The sequence below is a fragment of the Corapipo altera genome, unplaced genomic scaffold (genome assembly GCF_003945725.1).
Source record: "Corapipo altera isolate COAL_440 unplaced genomic scaffold, ASM394572v1 78, whole genome shotgun sequence".
Lineage (NCBI taxonomy): Eukaryota > Metazoa > Chordata > Aves > Passeriformes > Pipridae > Corapipo > Corapipo altera.
In genome coordinates, this window is record NW_020884904.1 from 1,847,636 (window position 1) to 1,870,026 (window position 22,391).

General features: G+C 41.8%; 1 protein-coding gene across 1 annotated transcript in view; it reads left to right on the forward strand.

Moving 5' to 3' along the window:
- Positions 1-3,148: 3,148 nt before the first annotated feature.
- Positions 3,149-22,391, forward strand: part of DKK3 (dickkopf WNT signaling pathway inhibitor 3) — a 30,215-nt gene continuing 10,972 nt past the window's right edge. The window contains exons 1-3 of the mRNA XM_027651169.1: positions 3,149-3,346; positions 5,149-5,286; positions 5,805-5,888. Of these exons, the coding sequence (XP_027506970.1) occupies positions 3,164-3,346; positions 5,149-5,286; positions 5,805-5,888 (405 nt within the window). The 5' untranslated portion in view covers positions 3,149-3,163. The remainder of the gene's footprint in view (positions 3,347-5,148; positions 5,287-5,804; positions 5,889-22,391) is intronic.

Genomic DNA, 22,391 nt, shown 5'->3' on the forward strand with positions numbered 1-22,391 from the left:
AAACTCATCCAACCAGAAGGTGGTTTTTATTCTCCAGAATCACTGATTCAGATGATGTCTGCCTTTGACAAGAGTTCATTCCCCATGATGGGGGGGCAGTCTTTGCCTCAAATCTGCCTTAAGTGTCTTGTATGGCTGCTGATCTAAGCCTTAAAAACTCTTTTTAGGTGATATCTCTGGAACATGCTTTTTCTAACTATGCATATATTTGTTCTAAAATTATTCCAGCTCATCTTGTCTAGAGTCTAAGAATAAATTCTATCTTGGAAGAAAGATTATATGTGCTTTTGTGTAATGTATTGGGTTTTGTGCAATATATGTGTTCAGGAAGAGATGCTTTTTAGCTATGTTGGTTTGTCTTGGAAAAAGATTATCTCTCTGAGTTGCACGTCAGCTATGAAAATTTGTTATAGTCCAAAACATATTCTCTGACATCTTTGACCTAATATCATTTTAAACAAGACTTTGCTCCAGTCTAACATAATAACCTGCTATTCATGGTTAATCCCATGTCCCCAGCAGCATGCTTTTAAACAGAAGCAATATTTTCAATAGACATGACTTTCTTCCTGCTGTAAAAATACAGTAGAGAGATGACAGGGTTCTGTTAGGTTAAATACAGATGAATTTTTACATTTTTTCTTTGTTGTTGTTGTTGTCACTGTTGCTTCAATCACAGAAGATAAAAATAGTAGAACAAATGACCAGAAGAAGTGATCAATACTATAAACTCCTTCTGATCCTCAGTAATTCTCTTTAAAGATAGAGTGTAAGCCCCTCTGGAATATATGGGAATTTTCCCACTAGCCTCAGTGGGAGATAACCCAGGTTTAACATTCTCAGTATAAGTAATTAAATACTTATGCTGAAATAAAGAAGTGCATAGCCCCGTGCCCTCATGTATTTCAGTCTCTCAGTAGGGCTGATGAGCTCAGGCACCTCATGGGAGCCCTGTGAATAGATCTGGTTTGTGTTAACCTGATCACCTGACTCAACATATGAACGAGGCCTGTCACCCCTGTGCCCCTGGCTGTCCTTGCAAATGCAATTATGGGTGCAGGGCACTTCAGCAGCTCTGGGGTGAAGTGCAATTCTAAGCAGGCACCCTAAGGGTTCCTGATGGTTCAGCTTAGAAGACATCATTTGTCTCCCCTGGCTTTAATCATAGTCTGTCTAAAGCCTTGTGTGCACAAGAAAGTTATTGTGACGTAAACCAAGGCGACAGAGGAAAACCAGAAGAGTTATTCTGCACTGAGTTCCGTTGCAGATCTTCCATTCTGGGATACAAGTGCATCCTCAGCACTCAGCTCAACTTCTGTCCGAAGAAAGCTCACTCAAAGGAGCTAGAAAAACTGAGTTACAATCCATTAAAACAGTCAGAGTAACTGTGCTTGCATTGTAAGTTAACTCCACAGTACTTCTCCATGTTGAAAGATGAATTTAGTCTTGATTCACTGCATCAATACTGAATAAAGTGTATGCTGCAGCATCTGGATAATTGGCCAAACAATGCATGAGTTCATATCCTGTCAGCCCCGTCAATGTCACCACATTCATTGAAGGCACTATGGGAGAGTCTTGCCAAGCCAGGGTTTGGGACTGTGGCCCTTACCTCATCGCAAGAAAGAGAGACTAGCTCTTTAGATCTACCTCTTCTAAACTACTCAGTCAATTAACATTTATATATGTTTGGATTGTTTGAAAAATTGGTTTGAGGCCCAAATTTACAAAGATATTAGAAAGAAGTATCCAGTTTCTAATCCATTTCCTTAGGAATCTGATGGCCTTTGGGAATTTGGGCCTCAAATAGTTTTTTTAAATGTTTTCGTTGTACCTGATCTAAACTTCAGTTACTCCTCAAAACTAAGAAAATTAACATTCTAAATGTTACTTAAGTGTCACCTGTAAACTGTGAATGTTATTAAGCTGATTTGAGACAGTGGGTGAACTGGAAACCTAACCATAAAAACAGAGGTGGAAAAGAGGAGTATCTTGTCTAAACATTTCTCTGCCAGTAAAGGATTGTTCCAAATGCCATACTTCCTACAATGTCATGGAACATAGTTCAACTACTGAGTGATTCCAGATAGCTACTAATGTTCATTATTACTTTAATTGTGTAGTCCAAAAGTTGGCAGCTACAAAAAGAAAAATCAAACTACTGTACCAATACACTAAGTCTTATGGTGTGTCCAGAATGAAACCTTCTGTGGCACTGAACAGGAGCCTGATGTGCTGTGGCTGGGAGACTGAGAGAAGGGTTTCCCTCTGGGGACACAGGGGCCTTCCCATCTCTGCTGCTCTCTACTGTGTTTCTGCCAGCATTCAGAACTGACTGAAGCTGCCTTAGCCTGACAACAGCACTGGGTTTATACTGTTGACTATTGTAATAATGTGCTTGCAGGACTTAAATAGTTTACTCACCTTTACTCCTCACTCAGGCTCCAAAATAAAATGAGGCTTATGGGACAGTTCCCTCCTGGAACAGCAGTGCTGCCCCAGAGCAGCAAGCTGACTGCAGCAAAATCTGTCCGTGAAGTTCTTGGGGTGAAGCACAAAGAGGAAAAGTAATGTGGGAATTGGGGAATACACACAGAGATACAAAATTATGATGTTGTCTGAGTATTTTTTAAAAAAACTTTGGAAGGAATCAACCAGGGAGAGTGGGGTGCTGGCCAGCCAGATGTCACTCCTCTGAGACCGAGCTGGTCCTCGGAGCTGAAAACATCTTCTGAGAGTCTTCGCCGGAGCCTGGAAAGCAAAACACATAATGGAGGTGCCACGCAGCTCTCACCGTCCCCTTCGCATCAAACCTATTCAAAACACCGAGAGAAGGAAAGTCTCGTGTCTGAACGGGAAACTCGCACTGCTCTTTTCCCTCAGCATCTTCCCCTTTCCTTCAGCATCTCTTCCTCTCCCTCAGCATCTCTGCCCTCCTGTCCTCCCCGCTACCCCCGGGGCGAGTTTCTCTGCCCGGGGCCCCACTGCCTGCTCTGCCCCTCGCACTCCCCGGGCCGGGGGCTCCAGCGGGGTCTGCGGGGCCGGACTAGCGCTGAGGTGCCGCCGGTCCCGCCCCGCCCCGCCCCGGCTCCGCCCGCCAGCCCCGCACCGCGGAGCGGCCCCGGCGGGAGCGGCAACGGGAGCGGGAGCGGCGGCCACCGGGATGCGGCGGGGAGCGGGTCCGGGGCGGCGATGGGCGCTGCTGTGGGCGCTGCTGTGGGTGCTGTGCTGCCCCGCGGCGGGCGGCGGCGGGCGGAGAAGGGCCGCCAGCCTGGGCGAGATGCTGCGGGAGGTGGAGGCGCTGATGGAGGACACGCAGCACAAGCTGCGCAACGCGGTGCAGGAGGTGAGGGGGCGGCCGGGGGTGGTGGGGGTGGTGAGTGAGTGGCTCCTTCGCCCCTCAGCCCCCCGGGCAGGGCCGCACCTGCGGGCAGCGCCGCCAGCATCACCCGCGCCCGACGAGGGACAAAGGAGCGGGCGGGCGGCGCTGCCGGGAGGAGCCGCAGCCCGGGGCGGGACCTGAGCGCTCCCGGAATCCCCCCGGCGCAGCAGCCGCTGTCCCCCGCAGGCGGGGCGGGGATGGGATGGGGGGACCGGCCGCGGGGGTCCCGGCGCTGCCCCGGCGCTGTCGCTGTCCCCTGGCAGCCTCCCCGGGGGGAGGCTCGGGGCTCGCCGAGTGCGGGCATCGCTGCGATGACCCCGGACAGCCGCCCTCCCGCAGCGGTGCCGGCGGACAGCGAGGCAAAGGTGCGGGCAAACAGTCCCGTCTGGATCCCAGGAGTGAGAAAGGAACAGTACGTGGCGAGGGGAGGAGTGAAGGGAAGGATCAGTTATATTGTCTTGGTGCAGCAGGAGCTAAGACACACGACTATCCCAAACCAGGATTCAAAGCTGCGAGACAGTCCTGAAAACGCGTGTGGAGAATGAGATGTAATTCCGTGTCTTGATCTCAAATTGATGACCCAGAATCTAACAGGACCCATTTCAAAGACAGGAATTGAGACCAGACCCCGAGCCATTGTCTCATACCGCTTGTCAAAAGATGTTGTCCCTGCACTCCCCTTTCTTGTGTGCTTTCACCCCCTTCATGCTAAGAATCTTCCAGGTTCTCTTTTCCTCTCATTCAAAAATACATAGTCAAAAAACCTCTGTAACTGGCAACCAGTGGGGGAAACAGACCTTGGTTTATTATAATTAGGTAATTTCTGAACTTCTGCTGTCATCTGGACAGTTGCTGAAGTGTGTCTCTGTCATCCACTTAATTTAGACTGAAAACACATTGAGACAAAACATTCTTTACAGTGCTGCAAATACGCTTAGTTATAAATAAAGATGTTGTCGAAATTTCTGCCTGTTTTACTCTTCCTGGATTGAGGAATGGTCTATGTACTGCACAAAATGTGTATTGTTTGAGCTGCGTCTTAGCAGATAAATGCTTTACACTCTAAAAGATTTGCAGCTGTTGTTTAAAATAAACAGACACACCAAAAAGAGAAATTTTATCTTGGGAAAAATTCAGTTGTTCAGCCTGGCTGAACTTGTGGCCTCCTAGCTCTGTTACAGTGGTTCCAAATAACAAAGGGATAAGATTTATTCAGCGTTCGTGTTGTTTACAAGACTCATGCCCTTCTTCATCTGGCAAACAATGACAGTGGGAACTGAAATAGAGAATGAAATTCTGGATGTATGCACCCTCATCTATAGGACTGCTGCTGTTGATTCCGAGGGGCTTTGTCTCTCTGTCCTGCCAGAATATTTTCTCTTCTTTGTCAGATAGGAAAGTCTGTCTTAAATCTTTAGTGGTTTTGTGGGAAAAATAGAAAGCTGGGCTCTCGACTGGCATCAGCCCGTGCAGATACCAGTTGTTCATTAGTCTGCACCCTTTTTCCTCACAGGGACTGACTTTGGCTCTAACAGCCCAGAGCTCAAGGGTTTAGCTCTCCACTGTTTTTCTAGTCCATTAGAAGAGCTGCTGTGCTCAGTGTCTGAAGCAGCTGAGTAAGCGTTCCCATCCAGGGGCATCTGTGCTAACAGCAGAATGTCATTAAACAGGGTGCTACTAAGCGCTGCACAAGAAGCTTTGCTTCTTCTCTTTTGTGTCATTTTTGCTAATTTTCAGTTGTTTGTTATTTTTTTTAAATTTGGCAGATGGAAGCTGAAGAGGAAGGGGCGAAAAAGCTGTCAGAAGTAAACTTTGAAAACTTACCTCCCAACTACCATAACGAGTCTGACAAGGAAACCAGAATTGGTAACAGAACTGTTCAGACTCATCAAGAAATTGATAAGGTATGAGAAAACATGTATATGGTGAGCTGTTCATTCTTACACACCTTTCCTTCAAAAATAAAACCAATTTTGTATGTTTTGATGAGGAATAAAATAACTCGGAGCATAAACTTTCCTGGTGATAATTACTTTGGGGTTTTATTGTATCTTACGTGCTTGATTAGTCACTGTGTAAGGACACATGTCATAAAAGGTTAATGCAAAATAATAATTTATGTTGAAAAACGTGCCTCCTAAAAACAGAACACAGCTACAGCTATTACATGGGTCATAAAAGAATGACCATCTCCTGCTCAGCCACATTCATCACAGTGACATTTTAAATAGATAAGGAGGTAACCTTGTCATCTACTTTTCCCCCTCAGAATAGCATTTAATATGAGTGACAGCAAAATGGGGAAAAAAGGAGGGGGTGGGAGGGGGTTAATTATTGGAGAATGTAGGGCTGAGAGCAGCAAAGGGCTAATAAAAAATGTAGTTTGATATTTTGTTATTTTGTTCTTCCTTTGCTGTGTCAGGTTACAGATAATAAAACTGGATCAACAGTTTTTTCTGAAACAGTTATTACATCTATAAGAGATGGAGAAAACAAGAGAAATCATGTAAGTGAACACATTTTTTCCTTTTGAAAATCAAACAAATGCTTGGGGGTTCATTGTTCAGAAGACTGTGATAGAGTTCACCTAACAAAATTTTGGAATGCTTTAAAACACACAAAACCATTGGGGCAAGCAGTAAAAAATATTTGTGGTTTTAATTAATTTAACTTATGAATATTATGAATTGGAAGCAGAATTTCAGTGAGGTGTTTGATCTGAATATTAAATTTATCTGTCAAATGTAAATATTAAATAGCAAAGACAGTTACACAGCCCTTTCCAGTGAGTGTGAGTAAACCCTTAGTATAACAGTGCTTTTGTAATTAATAAAAAAATTGCTTTATAAACTTATAACAAACCCCTCATCTTCTATTGTGAGAGGTCTGTGGAACAATATATGGCTCTATTTGCTTTTCAGCCTAACAGAGTGATGGACAACTGCTTGTGAAATGTCACTTTGGGGAGGGGGGAGAGGTGGGACAATAAATCCCCCTCCCCTCTGGAAATACAGTTGCTAAAGGATTCTCAAAGAGGTTTAAAAGATCAACAGTGTTCTTTACCTGAGTCTTGCAAACAGGTCCATTTGCTAAACATCAGTAGTCCCATGACAAATTCAGCATGTACTTAGAACAACTGGTAGGCTTTCTTTGGTTATAGTCTTACCAAAATGGACTCTTTTTTGTGCTCTTACTAAGACTGGCTTTTTTCAGAGTAACTTACTTCCAGATCTTTCACAGAAGGAGCTGTTTAACTATTTTATAAAACACTGAAAAAAAAGAAAAGAATTATGGCAGTGGTTTCTATTTTAATGGGCATAAAACTTGAAATTAGTGCATCTTTTCTTGTATCATCCTCTAAAGTTTTCCCTCTTTCAGCTCATATTTTTCACACTGCTATTAAAGCCTGAGAAAGGCAAGCAGCAAAAGAAAGCTTTTGTTTATGTAATACTTACTTTTTTGTTACTGTTTTGCAAAGCATATAGATTAAGTGGTAAGTCAAGGTACAAAATGAATTGCAACTATTCTAAGCTATATAGCTTGCTTTTATACAAAGTGTCAACAGCGCTTTTTAGTAATAAGATATGTGTAATGAAAGCAATCCAAATATCTTTTTCAAGCAAATATGTTCATCATCTTCAAACCCAGTGTACAAAAGCAAACTTTACAACCTTAGCTGATGGTGTTTCATAAAGTATTTGGCTTGCCTGTGGTGTCTAATCATTCTTCACAGCTGTAAAAATTACTTCTAAATTAACTTTCTCCAACAATCTTAAGCTTCATATGTCAAGGGCCATCTGCGTTTTCCATATGGGAAGGTTGCCTCGCTTACCAAGCCAGTGCTCCATCCAGAACTAACACTGTTATTAGTGTTCCAGCTGAAGAACTTGAGGGCTGAATGCAAATTTTTGTCAAACTTCATGGTGGCAGCCTTTTATGAAGGAGGCACAATCAGAACTGACCACGTTTGCTCCTAATCACTGAAATCCTGGGGCGCGTCATTCACTGACGCTCTCGCTGCAGCAGCTGCCGAAACAAAACTGCATTTGTTAGTGTTTATTTCCCCTCTCACACTCATTTTGAACTTTCAGCATGCCCACGGTACAAACACCTTATTTAGAGGTTGCCAGGCTGGAGAAGAAGCTAAGTGGGAAAAACAACCTACAGACGTACTTGGTTATTTAAGTAGAGCAAGGCAAACACTCATATATTAATTTGACTAAGAGATGCCTAGCAGAAGTAAATCTGAAAATACTTGAAAACTTCAAACACTAAGGAGGAACATGAATCACTTTTGGTACTAGAAGGCTGAAGAACTATTGTAGGATGCGATTGAGAGTTGGAAAATTTGGGTAAGAGAAAGAAGAAAGTGCTGCTGAGGAGAGATCTACCAAATAGACAAAAAATTTTGTCCAAATAAAAAATCACTCTCTTAGATATGTAAACTTAAGGCAGAAGTATTTGGAAATGAGTTGCAGACTTTGCACTGTCTCCTTTGGTAATTTTTATATACATTAATTTTTATACTTGGAGTCTCATGTGGGATTTCCTGGTCCCTTCCCAGTCTGCAGGCTTCACAGACTATTGGGTAGTATAAGAGTAATTCTGCTTCTTTGCTGCTAATTTTAAATGTTAGCAACAAAGTAATACATGTGTACGTTTTATATTCTCCAGGCAGTCAAAAAAGGAAATCTTCTGAGATTTCTTTGGAGATTATCTCAGCCATCTTAAAATACAGCTAGTATGTACTGTTCTGTAGCACTCACCCTTACTACCCATCACTGATTCATCCTGCTGTGCAGTACAACACACCAGGAGGTTTGTGTAATTGTGTCTGTAAGTAGAGACAAGTAATTTGAAAACGGTGATGCTGACAACTCTGTCTGGGGATGGACACTTTGGTAGCAGAGGCTGTAGGGATCCAAGCCCTGTTCTGCTGCCACTCCCAGAGCCTTCAGATTGCTGCCTCCTTAGAACAGCACTTTGGGTTTTATTTTTGATCTGCCAAGTAAAATAAATAGACACGTGCTATCACACAAGCTCAACTTTTATGCCTGTAGGGAAGAAATGCTAAAAACCAAACCAGTTTCATAAGTTCAGTTTATAGGCTTAGCTTATAAAAGTTAAGGATTCCCATAGCTCCTGCACTTTGGGTACAAATTTGGGTGGTAAATATAAAAACTTTCCAAACACCTTCACAAACCACCTGCTCTGATATTTAAACTGTATATAATTTATTACTGCAGTAATTCATAATAACTGGAACCCTACAACTCTCCGTTTGCATTCATTTTCTGAGCTGAGTTACAAGCCTCTGAAATCACTGAAAGTTTTACATGTGACATTTTTGGGCTTTGACACCTGACACAAAAGCCTCACAAGAAGGCAAAGATGTGTCTTGCAGAGAGTCTGCACTGCAATAATAAATCCACATGGCTGAAATGAAATTCGGCACTGGAGAAGCAGCTTCATGGAAAATGGGTTGTGTCTGCTTTTTAAATCACGGTGCTTGTCCTCCTGAAGCAGGTACAAATACATATACAGAAGCATATACAGATACATACAGTGCAGATACACTATTGCAGAATCATTTAGGTTGGAAAAGACCTCTGAGATCATTGAGTCCAACCTTTGGCCTTGTCAACTAGACTGTGGCACTGAGTGCCACATCCAGTCGTTTCTTGAACACCTTCAGGGATGGTGATTCCACCAACTCCCCTGGGCAGTCCATTCCAATGCTTAACAACTGTTTTGATGAAGAAATTATTCCTGATGTCCAGCCTGAATCCCCTGGCAGAGCTTGAGGCCAACTCCTCTTGTCCTGTCACTTGTTACCTGGGAGAAGAGGCTGACCCCTGCCTGGCTACAACCTCCTTTCATGTAGATGTAGAGAGCAATACAGTCCCCCCTGACCCTCCTTTTCTCCAGCCTAAACATCCCCAGCTCCCTCAGCTGCTTCTTATTGGATTTGTCCTCCAAACCCTTCACCCGCATCCTTGCCCTCCTCTGGACTTGCTCCAGCACCTCAATGTCTTTCCTGAATTGAGGGGCCCAGAACTGGACACAGCACTCAAAACACTACATAAACATAAGGCATAATCTTCTCCACACACACTTTTCCTCTCAGGCAGTATTTCTCCTTGGCTTTGCATCACAGAGCTATTCTCTTCAGACTGTTCTTCGTTACTGGAGGGCTTGTTTGACAGTATTTTTATGGCCAGAGGGCTATCGGTATTTGAAGTCTCCAGGGGAGGGATTGGGCTGTTTGCAATTCCAGGCAATGCAATCCAGCTCCTCAGAGGTGCTGCATTATCGGGAGGCGCCATTTACATTCCCAGACTGACATTCACGTTCTCAGGTGTCACTGAGGGCTGGCAGTCACCCCCAGACATGTCAGGCTTCTGTCCAACAGCCTTGTGCCTTTAAAGAGGCTGAGCACAGGCAAGAGGTAGCTGGATGGGCATAATGTCTGTGGAAGGTTTTACATCCGTTTGCTCCTGGGTTTAAGGCTCAAATACTCTATCATTTACTTCTCCAGGGAACATTGGCTAGCTTGCAAATTAGCAGAGTATTTTCAGTCAAAAGCTCGAATATAGAACCCAGCAAAAATGACAGCATTCCTTATTATCCTATGAAAATCAAAACCTTTTCTGCCTTGTTGACCTATTTCAGTTGTGATACATTGGCCTAACAAATGAAAAGTGAGGAGGAAAAGTAAAAGGGGAAAAAAATTATACTGGTAAGATTTGCTGCACAAAGATTAGCTGCATTTCTTCTCAAGTTACATTCAGAGTAATATTTTATATAAGCTCTCTCTTCTAATTCAAAGCTAGGGTTCCTGGGCTTTTTTCTTTTCTGTTAATTTGATAGATAAAAAAAGCAACACCTTCTTTTTAGCAAGGGGGGGGGGTTGTTTGTTTGTTTGTGGTTTTTGTTTGGTTAGTTGGTTGGTTTTTGGTAGCTTTCAATTCTCTTTCTTGAAAGAGCTTTTTAAAGATACTGGTTTCTAGACAGAGTATACCAGGGAAGAGTATCCTGCATTTCTCATTTAGCTTTGGCACTGTGGAACCCATTCCTTTCTTTTGCTTGTCCTTGGTGGTAGAGGCTCTTGAGGGCATGGCTGCCCCTTCTAATTATTTACACAGAATTTCTTTGTGGGGGGTAAGGAGAGCTGCCTTCAGTGTGATTCTCTGCAAGGTGTTGCTCTTCTTCCACAAAGGTGGGTGTGTGCCTGTATAAACACATGGATTTGGCACCCACCTTTTGCAAACACAACAACTGGTTAGTGAGTAATTTCAAACACCATCAGGTCCTTAAGAAAGAGGTCTCATGATACCAGGCCTTTATTTCCGTGGTGAGAGGCTGCTCTTTGCATCCCTGGAGCTCTGGGCAGGGAGGATGGCACCACTGTGAAACTGCCTTTACAAGCTGCCTTGGCAGGGAAGTGACCATCAGTCAGGTCATTGGTTTATCTGTACAGATAGAATGGATGGCATCCATTTTATTATGGCCTATTTAAAGCATTTCTCAGCCTTTATCTTCAGTCTCACAGTAGAGTAGTAAAAAGAAAAAAAACAGTTCCATTTCCCTCTTTTCTAGAGAAAAATCTGGTTTAAATGGTTAGGCTGTAGCACTTCATAACCAAGATTCTACTTCTCTGCAGATATCCAGAAGTGCTAAACTAACTGCTTGATTCTTATTTGGGCAACTTGATTATGATTTCACTGAGCATGTTCTCAGCCATATATACTGCAGTTGCTCTCTTTGAGGTTCGTGCTGCTCCAGGGAGAGGAGTTCCTACCAATGCTGAAGAGAAAGGAGGCTTTGAAAATTGAGAAGGAAGCATTAATGGAACAGAAATGACAATTTTTCCATCAGCAGCACTGTAGGAGAGGAGTTGGTGGCAGAAATTTGAAAATGCAGCATCTTGGTGTTGACTGCTGCTCCCTTTAGCATGCCAGTGTCTCAGGGAAGAGACTTGTTTTGGGCAGTCTTACATTCGGGTCCAAAGTTTTTTGTTTCCTTTTTCACAAGGCTTTTAGTCCCTGGTGACTTGCACTCAACAATAGACACAGTAAGAGCATTCCGGGGTTGAAATCCTGGTCTCTATCTAGCCAAAAATCACATCATATCTAAATCTGGTGGGTTTTGTATATTTAGTAATTTAATTCCTTACTTCTCTGAGTTTCCTTCTCTGTTGACTGTCCAGCCTGCTCTGTTGACGTAACATGCTACATGAATCATGTCTGGTCTAGTACTGTTCTTTCCACAGGACCCACCCTTAGTTCTTAGAGCAGGAGTAGATAAGGCAAATTGTACTTGCTAGCTAATGCTCCAGGGGAGAATTGAGAGATCTGAATGAGCTGCATCACTGTATAAACTATATACTATATACTGTGCAGTAACTCAAATAGATTATCAAAGTTGTAACATGGGATAAAGCTTTCTGAAAAAAAGAAAAGTATGAAGAGCTTATGGTGTCAATCAGTTAAAAAGTGAACCCTAGTTTCACTAGCCTTCTGTAAGCAGAATACCCATCTGCATGCTGTTGCAGTGTCTTTTGTCACATCATTTTAAAGCAGTTAAGTCTCAAGTGTTTGCCAGTCGCAGCTTGCAGTTTAAAACAGAACACCTCTTGGAGGTGTAGGCAAGGTTCCCATCAGGTCCCTAACTCCTGTAGACAAACTAATAGGCTTTTTTTTAATTTAATCTTTCCATACATGAAAATTACTGCATTTCACTAGCACATCTACCCTCGGTTCTTTCAGCCTCTTACACAACCTCTACCAGGCAGTGTGGTGTGTGTTTTGCCCTTCTCATGTTTCAAGTTTGCTAACCTGATGCTAGCAATGTGTCCATAATCTACACTTCCTCCACTGGAAAAGATATGAAGTAGCCATGCAAACTGAGTCAGTGGAAGAGCATTCTGAGTGGCCTGAGTACCCATGTCTTGTTTTGACACAATCAAATCCATCCCCTGGCTTCTTTTGGAGAACCAGGGCTCCTCAGAGAGGCAGGGTTAGACATTCTCAACATTCCACTAGCACTCCTTTTTTTCCCCCCTTTTCTTTCCAGTTTTGAGTCTTGGCAGTGTAGACTGTGAAGCTGAGGGGCAAGTGCAGTAGCTCTTGAGGAAAAGTAGCTTGTGTTTGTTAGAGTAGAAGATGATGTGGGGAAAGGTGCAGAGTGAATGAGGATTTAGCCAAAGATGAGAAGAATTGTTCAATTAGTATTTTGAGCTGCTCTTATTAATATGGAATACTTTCAGGTATTTCTGAATCTTCTTGTAGAGAGGGACATGTCCTTCTTGTATGAAAGGTGGGATGGAGTGTGTGCTGAGTCTTCATATGTAACTTCATAAGCAGCAAATGCTTCCTAGGGATGCAAAAGCTCTTAAGGAATTTAATTTAGCTCATGGATGATAAGATGGCCTTATTGTCAGTCACAATGTATCTAAACCCAACATTTTTGACAGTCATCTGATGTTCGCTGGACTACGGCCAAAAAAATCTGAATGTTAGCCTCAGTGAATGGAAAGACCTAAGGAGCAATAAGGAGTTTGAAAAACAGGTGTCACCTCTGATCCTGCATGAGGAAACTTCTCTGAGGGAGAAGGTGGGAAACCTCTCTAGTTGCCAGCTGTATAACAGACACCTCAGTGTCCACGTCTTCGTTTACTTAACTTATTCCATTCTGAGTTGGCTTATTTTCTCTTAGAGAATGCTGTGTAGAAAGTTATGGATCCACACAGAGAACCAGGAGTGGACAGTGTGTACCAGCATAAGAGGGTTTTGCAGTGTTATAGTGGTGCAATGACCATGAAGTGGAGAAAAATGAGACTGCAGTTTCCACGGACTCAGCTCTCGGTGCTTGGTGACCCTGAACAAACAAGCAGGTGGAAACAGCTGCTAGACCTTATCAGAGTGAAGAGAAACAAGGTACCTTTTGCTGAGAGGTGAGGCAAACCAGGCAGGTGTTCTGGCTGAAAACACAACAAGCAAAGGTCAGAGAACACAGATCAGTATCACGGTTTTTTTTTTTGGTCTTAAATAAGGGCTTAGATTTCCAGGCAAATAACTGATGCAACGGCAAAGGGGTTACTCCTGATTAAAGGTATCAAATCCTGCTCTCATTTGCATCAGTGAGAGTCTGAAGTAATTCAAATGCTTTAGTAAATTTACTTTGTTAGTAATAAAAAAAGAACATTAAAAGAGTGACTAGGATTTCTTTCATATTTCCTATTGGTCTAGCTTAGTGTAAGTTGGTTTTTTTTCTGTCAAGTTAGGGAAACAAAACTGTGCAGTACTAATAGATATTCTGAAAGCAACAGTCTTCATTAGAAATTCAAATCTATGCCTGTGTTTGGAATTGTTATAAAATTTGCCAGATCCTCGTGTGCTATAATGTGACCCTTCTATTCCAGTTAAACCCCAAAGAAAAATAATATTTTTATGCAAAATCAAGTTGACTGAAGAACTGCCTCACCGTTTTTATCTGTCTGGACTATTATCCTTTGAGTAGCTAAATACTGAAGAGAGAAAGATTTTCTTGTGATAAATTACTCCTCACCCAAACCAAGCTATTACTGTAGCACAGTGAGAGTGCCTAGGATTGATTCCTTGTTCCAGGTGCCAGTTATTAGTGAAAGCACAACCTGTAAGTTCTCCAGGAGGCTACAAAACACACTTTCTCTTAGAGAGTCAGTGCCCACCCAGTGCTTCATCAGAGTCTGTCTGAGAGCCATGCACCACTTCTAAAGCTTACAGCATTCTTGTTGGTTGTGGGAATAAATTCTGGCTTGTCTGACACCTTTTCATGTGTGGGGAGGTGAGCATCAGGTTCAGCTTCCTGCTTCTCCCATGTTTGGATATTGGTTGCTGCAACTCCTCTGTCAACAAGCCATGGTAAGGGAGCAGTGTAAGTCAAAGGGTGGTTGTACACCTTTTCCCTGGTTTTAGTTCAGGCTTCTCACAGGTAACATACTGAGTTTAGGGATCCAAGGTTGTCTTTTACAGATCATGTCCAAGTTGTAGGGAGATTTAAAAACAAATCACCATGAATATTTTTACTTTCTGCCTCTGCAAGACCTACCTATTTATTATAAGAGAAATGAAATGTGGGGTTTTTTTGTCTTCTCTGTAAGGTAACAGATACAGTCAGGAGAGTGAATCTTTTATGTGGGCTGGTGACAATTCTGTGATCTACTGACATCTGTTAAGAGATCATAGTATGGACTGTCTTTCCCCTTATCAGACACATGTAGCAAATTAATCATGAGAAGAAAAGCTTTAAGGCAAAAGAGAATTTTTTTCCACTGATTTTGGTTACATGGCTTAAGCCATTGGCTCCAGGAGCTGCTTGTTTGAGATTTTGGCTGAAACCATGTTATCTCATTAAATAGTACGCCTTCGCTGGTAGGGTAACGAGAGTATCAAAGGCTTTAGGAAATACAGGCTATGGTACTAGATGTAAAGCATAAATATTTTGTCTTTTTATATTTATTTGCATCTGTTATAATCTTAGAATGGTTGAGATACCAAGGACACAGATGAATGGGTTGAATCTGCAGCTGGTTACATCTGTATTGTCATACAGTGGCAGAGTGGTACCAGTTTGCAATGGCTGGGTGATTGGCCCAGTAACACATCATTCCATATATGATGAGCCTACATCTTCTCCAACCTTTGCCTGGGCTTCAGGAAGGGTAGATTCAACAAAATCAGAAGAATGATGCTGGTTTTTTTTACCAGTGAGTAGGAGGAGAGAGAATGAGTGTGATCCATTCTGTACAATTGTTTATAGTCAGGAAGATGTGTGAGATGCCAACAGTCCAGCTTGATAGTGTTTTGTACTATGATTTACTCAGGTAAACTGTGAAAATTGAAGGAAAGGGGTGAATGGAAACCTGTTTTTGTTTAGTCCTGTTTCATCAAGGGCTAAGCAAATGTAAGGGGGGGAAAAAAGCACAGTAGAGTGGTGGCTTCAAATGTGTTTCCTTGAGAAATGTATTTCTCTGTCAGCTGAGTAAGTCTTATCTTTGTCCTTCCTCCTCTCTGATTCACAGACAGCATTTTGGCACCTTCTGCCTGGCCCTTGGAGGGACTGAGTCACTGTGATAGCACTGAGGAATACCACACTGGTGAATGCACCAGCTGCCAAATCATGGTTGTTCACCACGGCAGCTTATGAAGAGAACCCTCCCCCAACTATTCTACCTGTCCCAATTCTTACCTTAGTAACAAGCCCACTTCTCCCTTCCAGTTAGTAATATATTGTAATAGAGAATAATTGTTAAAAAAATATACAGGGTGGGGTGGGAATTTTGGATCTGTTTACTTGTTATTCTGTCTGGAAATGACTCAGAGCCTGTTAGTGCATTTATATCGCATGAGGAATCCCTCAAACTTCTTCCCTTAGAAAGTCCAGGGGGAGGGAGAAGCATCTTAAGGCATGTAGAGAGACTGACATCATGGTGTCAGGCAGAGGGGAACCTTAGTGGTTCTTCTGTGTCCAAGATGTTTCTTAGCTGTCAGTGAAGGAAAGTTCTGGCCCCCCAGTAGGTGTTTGTCTTGGACTTCATATGTAGCAAAAATTGGTAATACATTCCTATTCTTGTGTCCCTTTTGGAATGACATAAAGAGTGTGCTGAAGACCCTTTTTCATTTCTTCCTCATTGGAGTTTGTTCAGGAAGTGGAATAAATATTCATGAATAGTCATCATCTCATGTTGTTGATATCCTCTAGAGACATGATTTCAGATGGAAAATTAAATTAAGGCAAAAAAGAAGATGGCTCTTTTGTAATCCCAACAAATGCCCCAAAGAGGAGGCCTTGAAGAAGCTTCAGAGTCAACACCTGTGACCAGATGCCGACTCCATCCTTAGGCAGACATTAATGTCCTGTTCTCAAAATCTTCAAGTGCTGGAGATCATTTATTCCAATGCTTTTCCATGCTTATTTGAAAGTCTCTATTGATGTACTTTAAACACCTTCTTCTTCCACCTACAGCTCATGGAAAAGAAAATTATTGCATTTCCTCTACAGTAACAGCAGTCTCCTACACTGTCAACTCCACCATAGGCAAAATCCATTGTAGGTGAATCCTTACCCGTGTATTTCTGTTCCAGTATTATTACCTTTGGCTGGCACCTTAAACATAGTTAATAAGTCTGTTGAAACTGTAAACTCCCCCAAAAAGCATATAAGGATAAAGCACACAAGATTCAGGGCTTGAAATAAGTTCTGTGAGGGATGGATAGGGCGCAGGTTGGTGTTTTACAATGTGCTACTCTTAATTTAGCAAGCAGCTATTAAGTACAGAATTCTTGTTTTCAAACGTTTTCCTTTTTGCACAGCTGTTTCACATCCTTGCTGCGTACAGCTACTCTGTGTTGCTTTGGTTTTACAAATTTACAAAATTTACATAGTTCAGTGGTGAATCATGGAGACTTTGTAGCTGCCAATTGCAGAGGAAAGAGCCGCCTGCATTGAAATTCAGCCCCCGGGGAAACATCATTACATGAAAGCTGTATCTTTGTCTGATTACTGGCTACTTACAAATAATGGCACTTTGGAGCTTTGAGAGCAGTGGTTCCATAACTGTTACTGGATCTCAAGGCATTTAGAATAAAACCCAAGGGCTTTTAGACCACCAGTGTTTAGACACATCTTCTGGTTATCAAAGGCTGAAGAATTGTTGTTCTCCAAATAACAGATCCATGGGCAGATGCTTTTCTTTGGTAAGACAGTTAGTTTCAATATCACTAGGAAAACTTTGTTTATAAACATGCATCGGTATTCTGACCTCACTTGATCATCTCACACTACATGAAAAGCATGGAACAATAAAACATGGAGCACGTGGCTATTAGGTTTGCATCTCACATGGTGCAACTTTAGAATGTTCCTTCTCCAGTTATGGATAGAGATGATTATAGTCTCCATGTATTTAAAAAATTATGGGCTGAGTGTATAGCTTGGCACCAAGTTTCCAGAAGGCCCAAAGGAAGATATTATTGTCAGAATTTCTATCATCCTGCTCTGCCTTTGGTACATCTGACAAGTAGGAGAAAAAAAGAGAAATTCCGTGTTATAAACTGTCTGTCTGCTCTAAAGCAAATGTGTAGGATGAGACATGACTTCTGATATTGCAGACAGTCACTCTGATATATAGCCCTTTATATATGTAAGTTCTTAGTTTCCAGACTGAGATAATTACTTGTCAAATTACAATTTGTGGAGGTTTTCTACCAAATTTGAACTGTTCTTCTAGTGTGCCTTCTCTGATACCATTGCAAAATAAATTGAAATAAGTACTTGGCACTGTGTTTCCTAAACAGGAGCATTTACAGAAACTGTAGTCCTGCCAGAATCTTTATTAATGATCCCAGGTCATTATTTCTGGGAAAAATATGGGGTGAGGAAAGAAAATTAAATGAGTGCTTCTACAGAGTGACCTGCTATGAAACTATTATGACTTACAGAGATTTTGACCATGCATGAACAGAACATGATCTGATAGAGCATCTAGGCACCATTTTCCTCATTATTCTGAGCATTTGTCAGGAACCTTTTTTTTTTTTTTTGATTTTCTGTTTTCTTCTTTCATTGGAGTCTCAGTTCCTTGAAGCTTTGGATAAGATGGCATTTTATTTATTGCTTTTTTGATATTGAAGGCTGACTGCAGAGGAGTCTGGTCAGTGACAGGATCACTTTATGTCTGGTGAGAATAAACAGATGGAGTAGAAAGGGATGCAGTTCTTGTGCTAGCTGTGGTGGGGAGCAGTTTATTGGGTGACCACAGCCTGCCCCAATTAATTCCCTTGGCTTTTTGACAGCATGTTAAGGCTAACATAGCAGTGTTGCTTTTGGCTAAAGCCAAGCTTGAGTGCCTAAAGGCACTCCTTCAGTTATGTCACACAGACATCTTTTGCATCCATTTATATTGCATCATGTGGAGAGCCAGAAATAAAGTTTTTCCAATCAAAATGTTTATGGGAAACAGAGGAAGAGGAGTCAGGTGAGATTAGCTCTATGGAGAAGTTAAAGACAAAACCAAGGGAGTCACTTGTGTTTTCCTATTTATTACTTTTGAGCTCAGAAGTGACATTCTGGTCAAACAGCCACCCAGATACCTGACTTTCCCACATAGCACTGGGATGTGACCCATGCCATAGTTTGCAACTCATGTCTGCTCTTTTTAGTATGTCTTTTTTCAACAGTAGTTCTAAGTTTTATGAGTTCTGTGTGCTTGGCAGGACAGCAGTACGAGGTTTGCGCTGCTGGAAAGTATTACAGAGGTTTTGAGGTATTTCAAGGCAAATTAATTCATATCTCATTAAAGATAAATGCATTATGTGCCCTGTCTAGACAAGTAAGAGATTAGGGACTGGAGTGCTACTGCAATTCATATTAACGTAGTAGTTTCCATAAAACAATATTCCATTCTGTGTAATTCTGCCATTTTTCTAATGTGTGTAAGATATAAAACAGGTTTTATGCCTTTTTTTTTTTCCTTGCTACTCAGCAGTTTTTGCCATCTGCTGCAATAATGGAGACCAGCAACTTATAGAAATTAAAACAAAACCTAGAAGGGGATATGTAAACACACAAGTAAATGTTAAGTCTTAGAAGTGCCAATTGCTGAGAAATGTCAGTTCCAACACGAACAGTGGTTTTGCTAAAAGCACTTCAGATATGGCTGAAATTATTGTCTCCCTGGTACAGCTGGGTGAGCTCTGGCACTGCTTGGGAAGGACCTGTGGCTGCTGTTTGTGGAGTTTTATTTGAGTTACAAGGTTTTTGAAAGGGGAATCGCTTTGTGTCAGGAGCTTTTAAGGGGTCTCTTTGTTCAGAGAAGCTTTTGTAGACTGTGAGAGGTGCTTCCATGCATTTCCAAGGGGAAAAGGGGTTCTTCTGCTTGAATCCCACTTACTGTTCTCATATCAGAGCAGTGACCTTGGCAGAGAACTGCTGCTCGGTCTCCACTACAGCTGCCCCTCACCCACAGGGGCATTTTCTGTTCCATCCTATATATAGGATGCCCTCCCTCTGCCTTTCATAGATGGGTTAATCACCACTGAAAAGTTGTGTATAAAGTTATGAACAGCAACTTTCTCTGCTTTCTTGGGTTCTAAGCTAAAGTGTAAAGAGCCCAGAAGGAAATTCCGCTTGTTCCAGACAGTCATTTGCCTTTCCCTGACAGGCAAATATTAGCTGAAGATATGACTAGTGAAGAGGGAGTTTTGTTTAAAATTATCTTTGAAGGAGGACTTTTTGAGAATGTGGAGGTAGGGTGAGTGTGAGTAGGGAGAGGGAATAGACAAATGAAATGTCCGTTTTGAAATTAAAATAAATTATGACATTTTGAAAGTCAGACAGTCCTAGAACAGACTGGAATATTTTCTAGTCTACTCTTAAGATTTTAATTAAGGATTAAGGGGGAAAAGAGTAAAGCAAAATGAGCATGATTTCAGTACAGACCAGCAAAAACAAGTATTAAAACTACTGCCATAGTGAGGTACAGAAACTGCCAAAGAAAGTGGGTTTCTGTGTGAAAGTAGGTTAACTCTGTTTCTCCTTCTTTATCCTTATGTGCTCTAAGGATGATGTGGTCCACACCACAGTGGGCTATGCTCCACCAGTCAGTACAGTCTGCCAAAATAGCCTGTAGTACCTTCAGGCCAAGGGAATCCTGGGGCCTTGAGAATGAAGACTGACACATCACACTAAAAGAAGACTTTTTTTCTTCTGTGCCTTTCCATGTATATGTGAACATAAAGCCCAAAAGGAAGCACTGGTGTCAAAACTTGTCCCACCAGTTCTGACCTGTACAGTCCTGCACCATCTGTTTCCTTTTCCTTGGAGCTGTGGTCCTGCCATACTTGACTGTCACTAACATCAGTCACTCTTTTATTCTCAAATGTGGACACTAATCATTCTTTAGGAAAGCAAATGATAGCCTGGCATAATCTGCCAGAGACAAGAAACCTGAAGTTTCTTTCAGCAGCAGTTGTTTTAGCAAGTCTTATAACACAAGGAACCTTTTCCATAAGTTTCAGTATTTTGTTGGGTGGGTTTTTTTCCCCTGTTGGTTCTGGAACAGATCCTAAGCCCCAAATTGCTTCCAGGTGTTGCAGGATATTCACTGCAGAGCACAGTATTATGAGTCCAGAGGATGCTGAGAATGTCCTTACAGGTACATAGCATGGTATTCTCTGTCCTGGCCTCTGTTGTTTATGGGTCCTAGTACACCCAGTAATAAATAGACAATCCTGCTTTCACTCTGTATTATTCTTTAGCACTTCTCAAAGGGTATATTCCTTTGCTGCAGCATTAACTGGTATAACACTGAAATGGATTTCAGAGACATGTACACCATTATCAGTGTAGCTAATTCTGTCTTTGTCTGAGCTATCTGCTCAACTTGTATGCTCTGCTGCATGTCAGAAGCCAGCACCCTCTCTCCTCTGTTTATGCAGTTGTTCCTGCAATGACAAAATATTCTGAGAAATACCTTAGTTTGCAGAATCCCAGGAAAAAATGGATTGTTCAGGATCTGTTGTAACTGATGAAGATGTTCAGATTTGCTCCTTGTCCAGCAGCTGTTGTGTCTCAAGCAGAGGATTATAAAGGGTCTGTAGCCTGATTAAATAAATAAAAATAAATTATTAAAAAAAGATACATGGCTACATATCTGCAAGTAAGAATTACTGAGTTCTGTACTGACTATGGATTATAATACTTGGGTGAAGGAAGTCAATTTGAAGTGTGGCACAAAATTTCACAGAGAGCATATGAAAAGAAGATTTTCCACACCAGCAAAGAAAACCATGAAGGGATTTTTCCCCAGCTGGAAACCCTCATAAAACTGGAAGTCTGAACTGGTGGGATACAATTCAGTAAGTGAGGGAAAAGAAGTTTTTTGGTGTGGGACTCATTAGCTAGGAGAAGTCAGTGACTGGAGAACTGCAACTTTGGTGTTAGGTGGTTTTAGAGCTAGGAGAGAGTTATTCCATGAGCTCAAAAACAATTGTGGCAAGATTTCTCCTTTGTGGAGAGGGACAGTTGGAAAAACTGACTCCAGTGAGACCTGGCTGTTTGCCTGAAAGTGGATGGAACAGGAATGAAACAGTATATAGTCTATTCTGAGTGTGGTTTATACAGAGGGATTCATAACAGAAGCTGACAAAGCTACAAACAGAGAAGTGGCCAAAAAGAGCGTGGCTGCTGAAGAGAAGTCTCTGACTGCTCACTTGGAACCACAAAACCTCCAACATACTATATAACATTTGGATATTTGGATTTTGATCCAACTGATTATGTAGCAACAGAAAAGCAAAAAAAAAAAAGGGCAGAACACAGGCAGTACTGGAATAATGAAGTTGAAAACATTATGATAATTTATAGCAGAATAGATCCGGTGATACTAATTTCTTAAAATAGCTAAAGTGGCTTCTTCTGAATTATAAACATAACCTGAATATCCAGCCACTGACTTGAAAATAATCAGACCCTAGGCTGTGTTTGGCTTCTGTTCTATGTTCTGGGTAATCAAACTGCTTGAAAACCTCTAAGGTGGCCAAAATGGGTAATTTAGACAAGCCATTGCTGCTCGTGCAGAGCAGCCTTGACTCACACAGAGTCAAGGGCAAGAAGACTACATAAGGTTTAATCTGGAAAGATCTGAAGAAAATAAAAAGCTTAGTGGAAACTTTCCATAAAGGTTACACAGATGACAGTTGATCTGCTCCAGCAAGTGAGATGAATATCTGCCAAAGAACAGTCAAGTGGTTACTTCAGAGAATTCAGGGATTTTTGTGTCATTTCCTTCTCTTTCCCTTTTTCTCTTTTCCCTTTTTTCTTATCCCTTCCTTTCCTTTCTTTTGACTAATAGCAAAAAGATAACATCAGCCTTATGATGGATGGTACCAAGCAATGATGGAGTACAAGTGACTTAGAACGGTGCTATAATTTGTGTTTCTATTGACTAGATTGTTTCCAGTCTGAA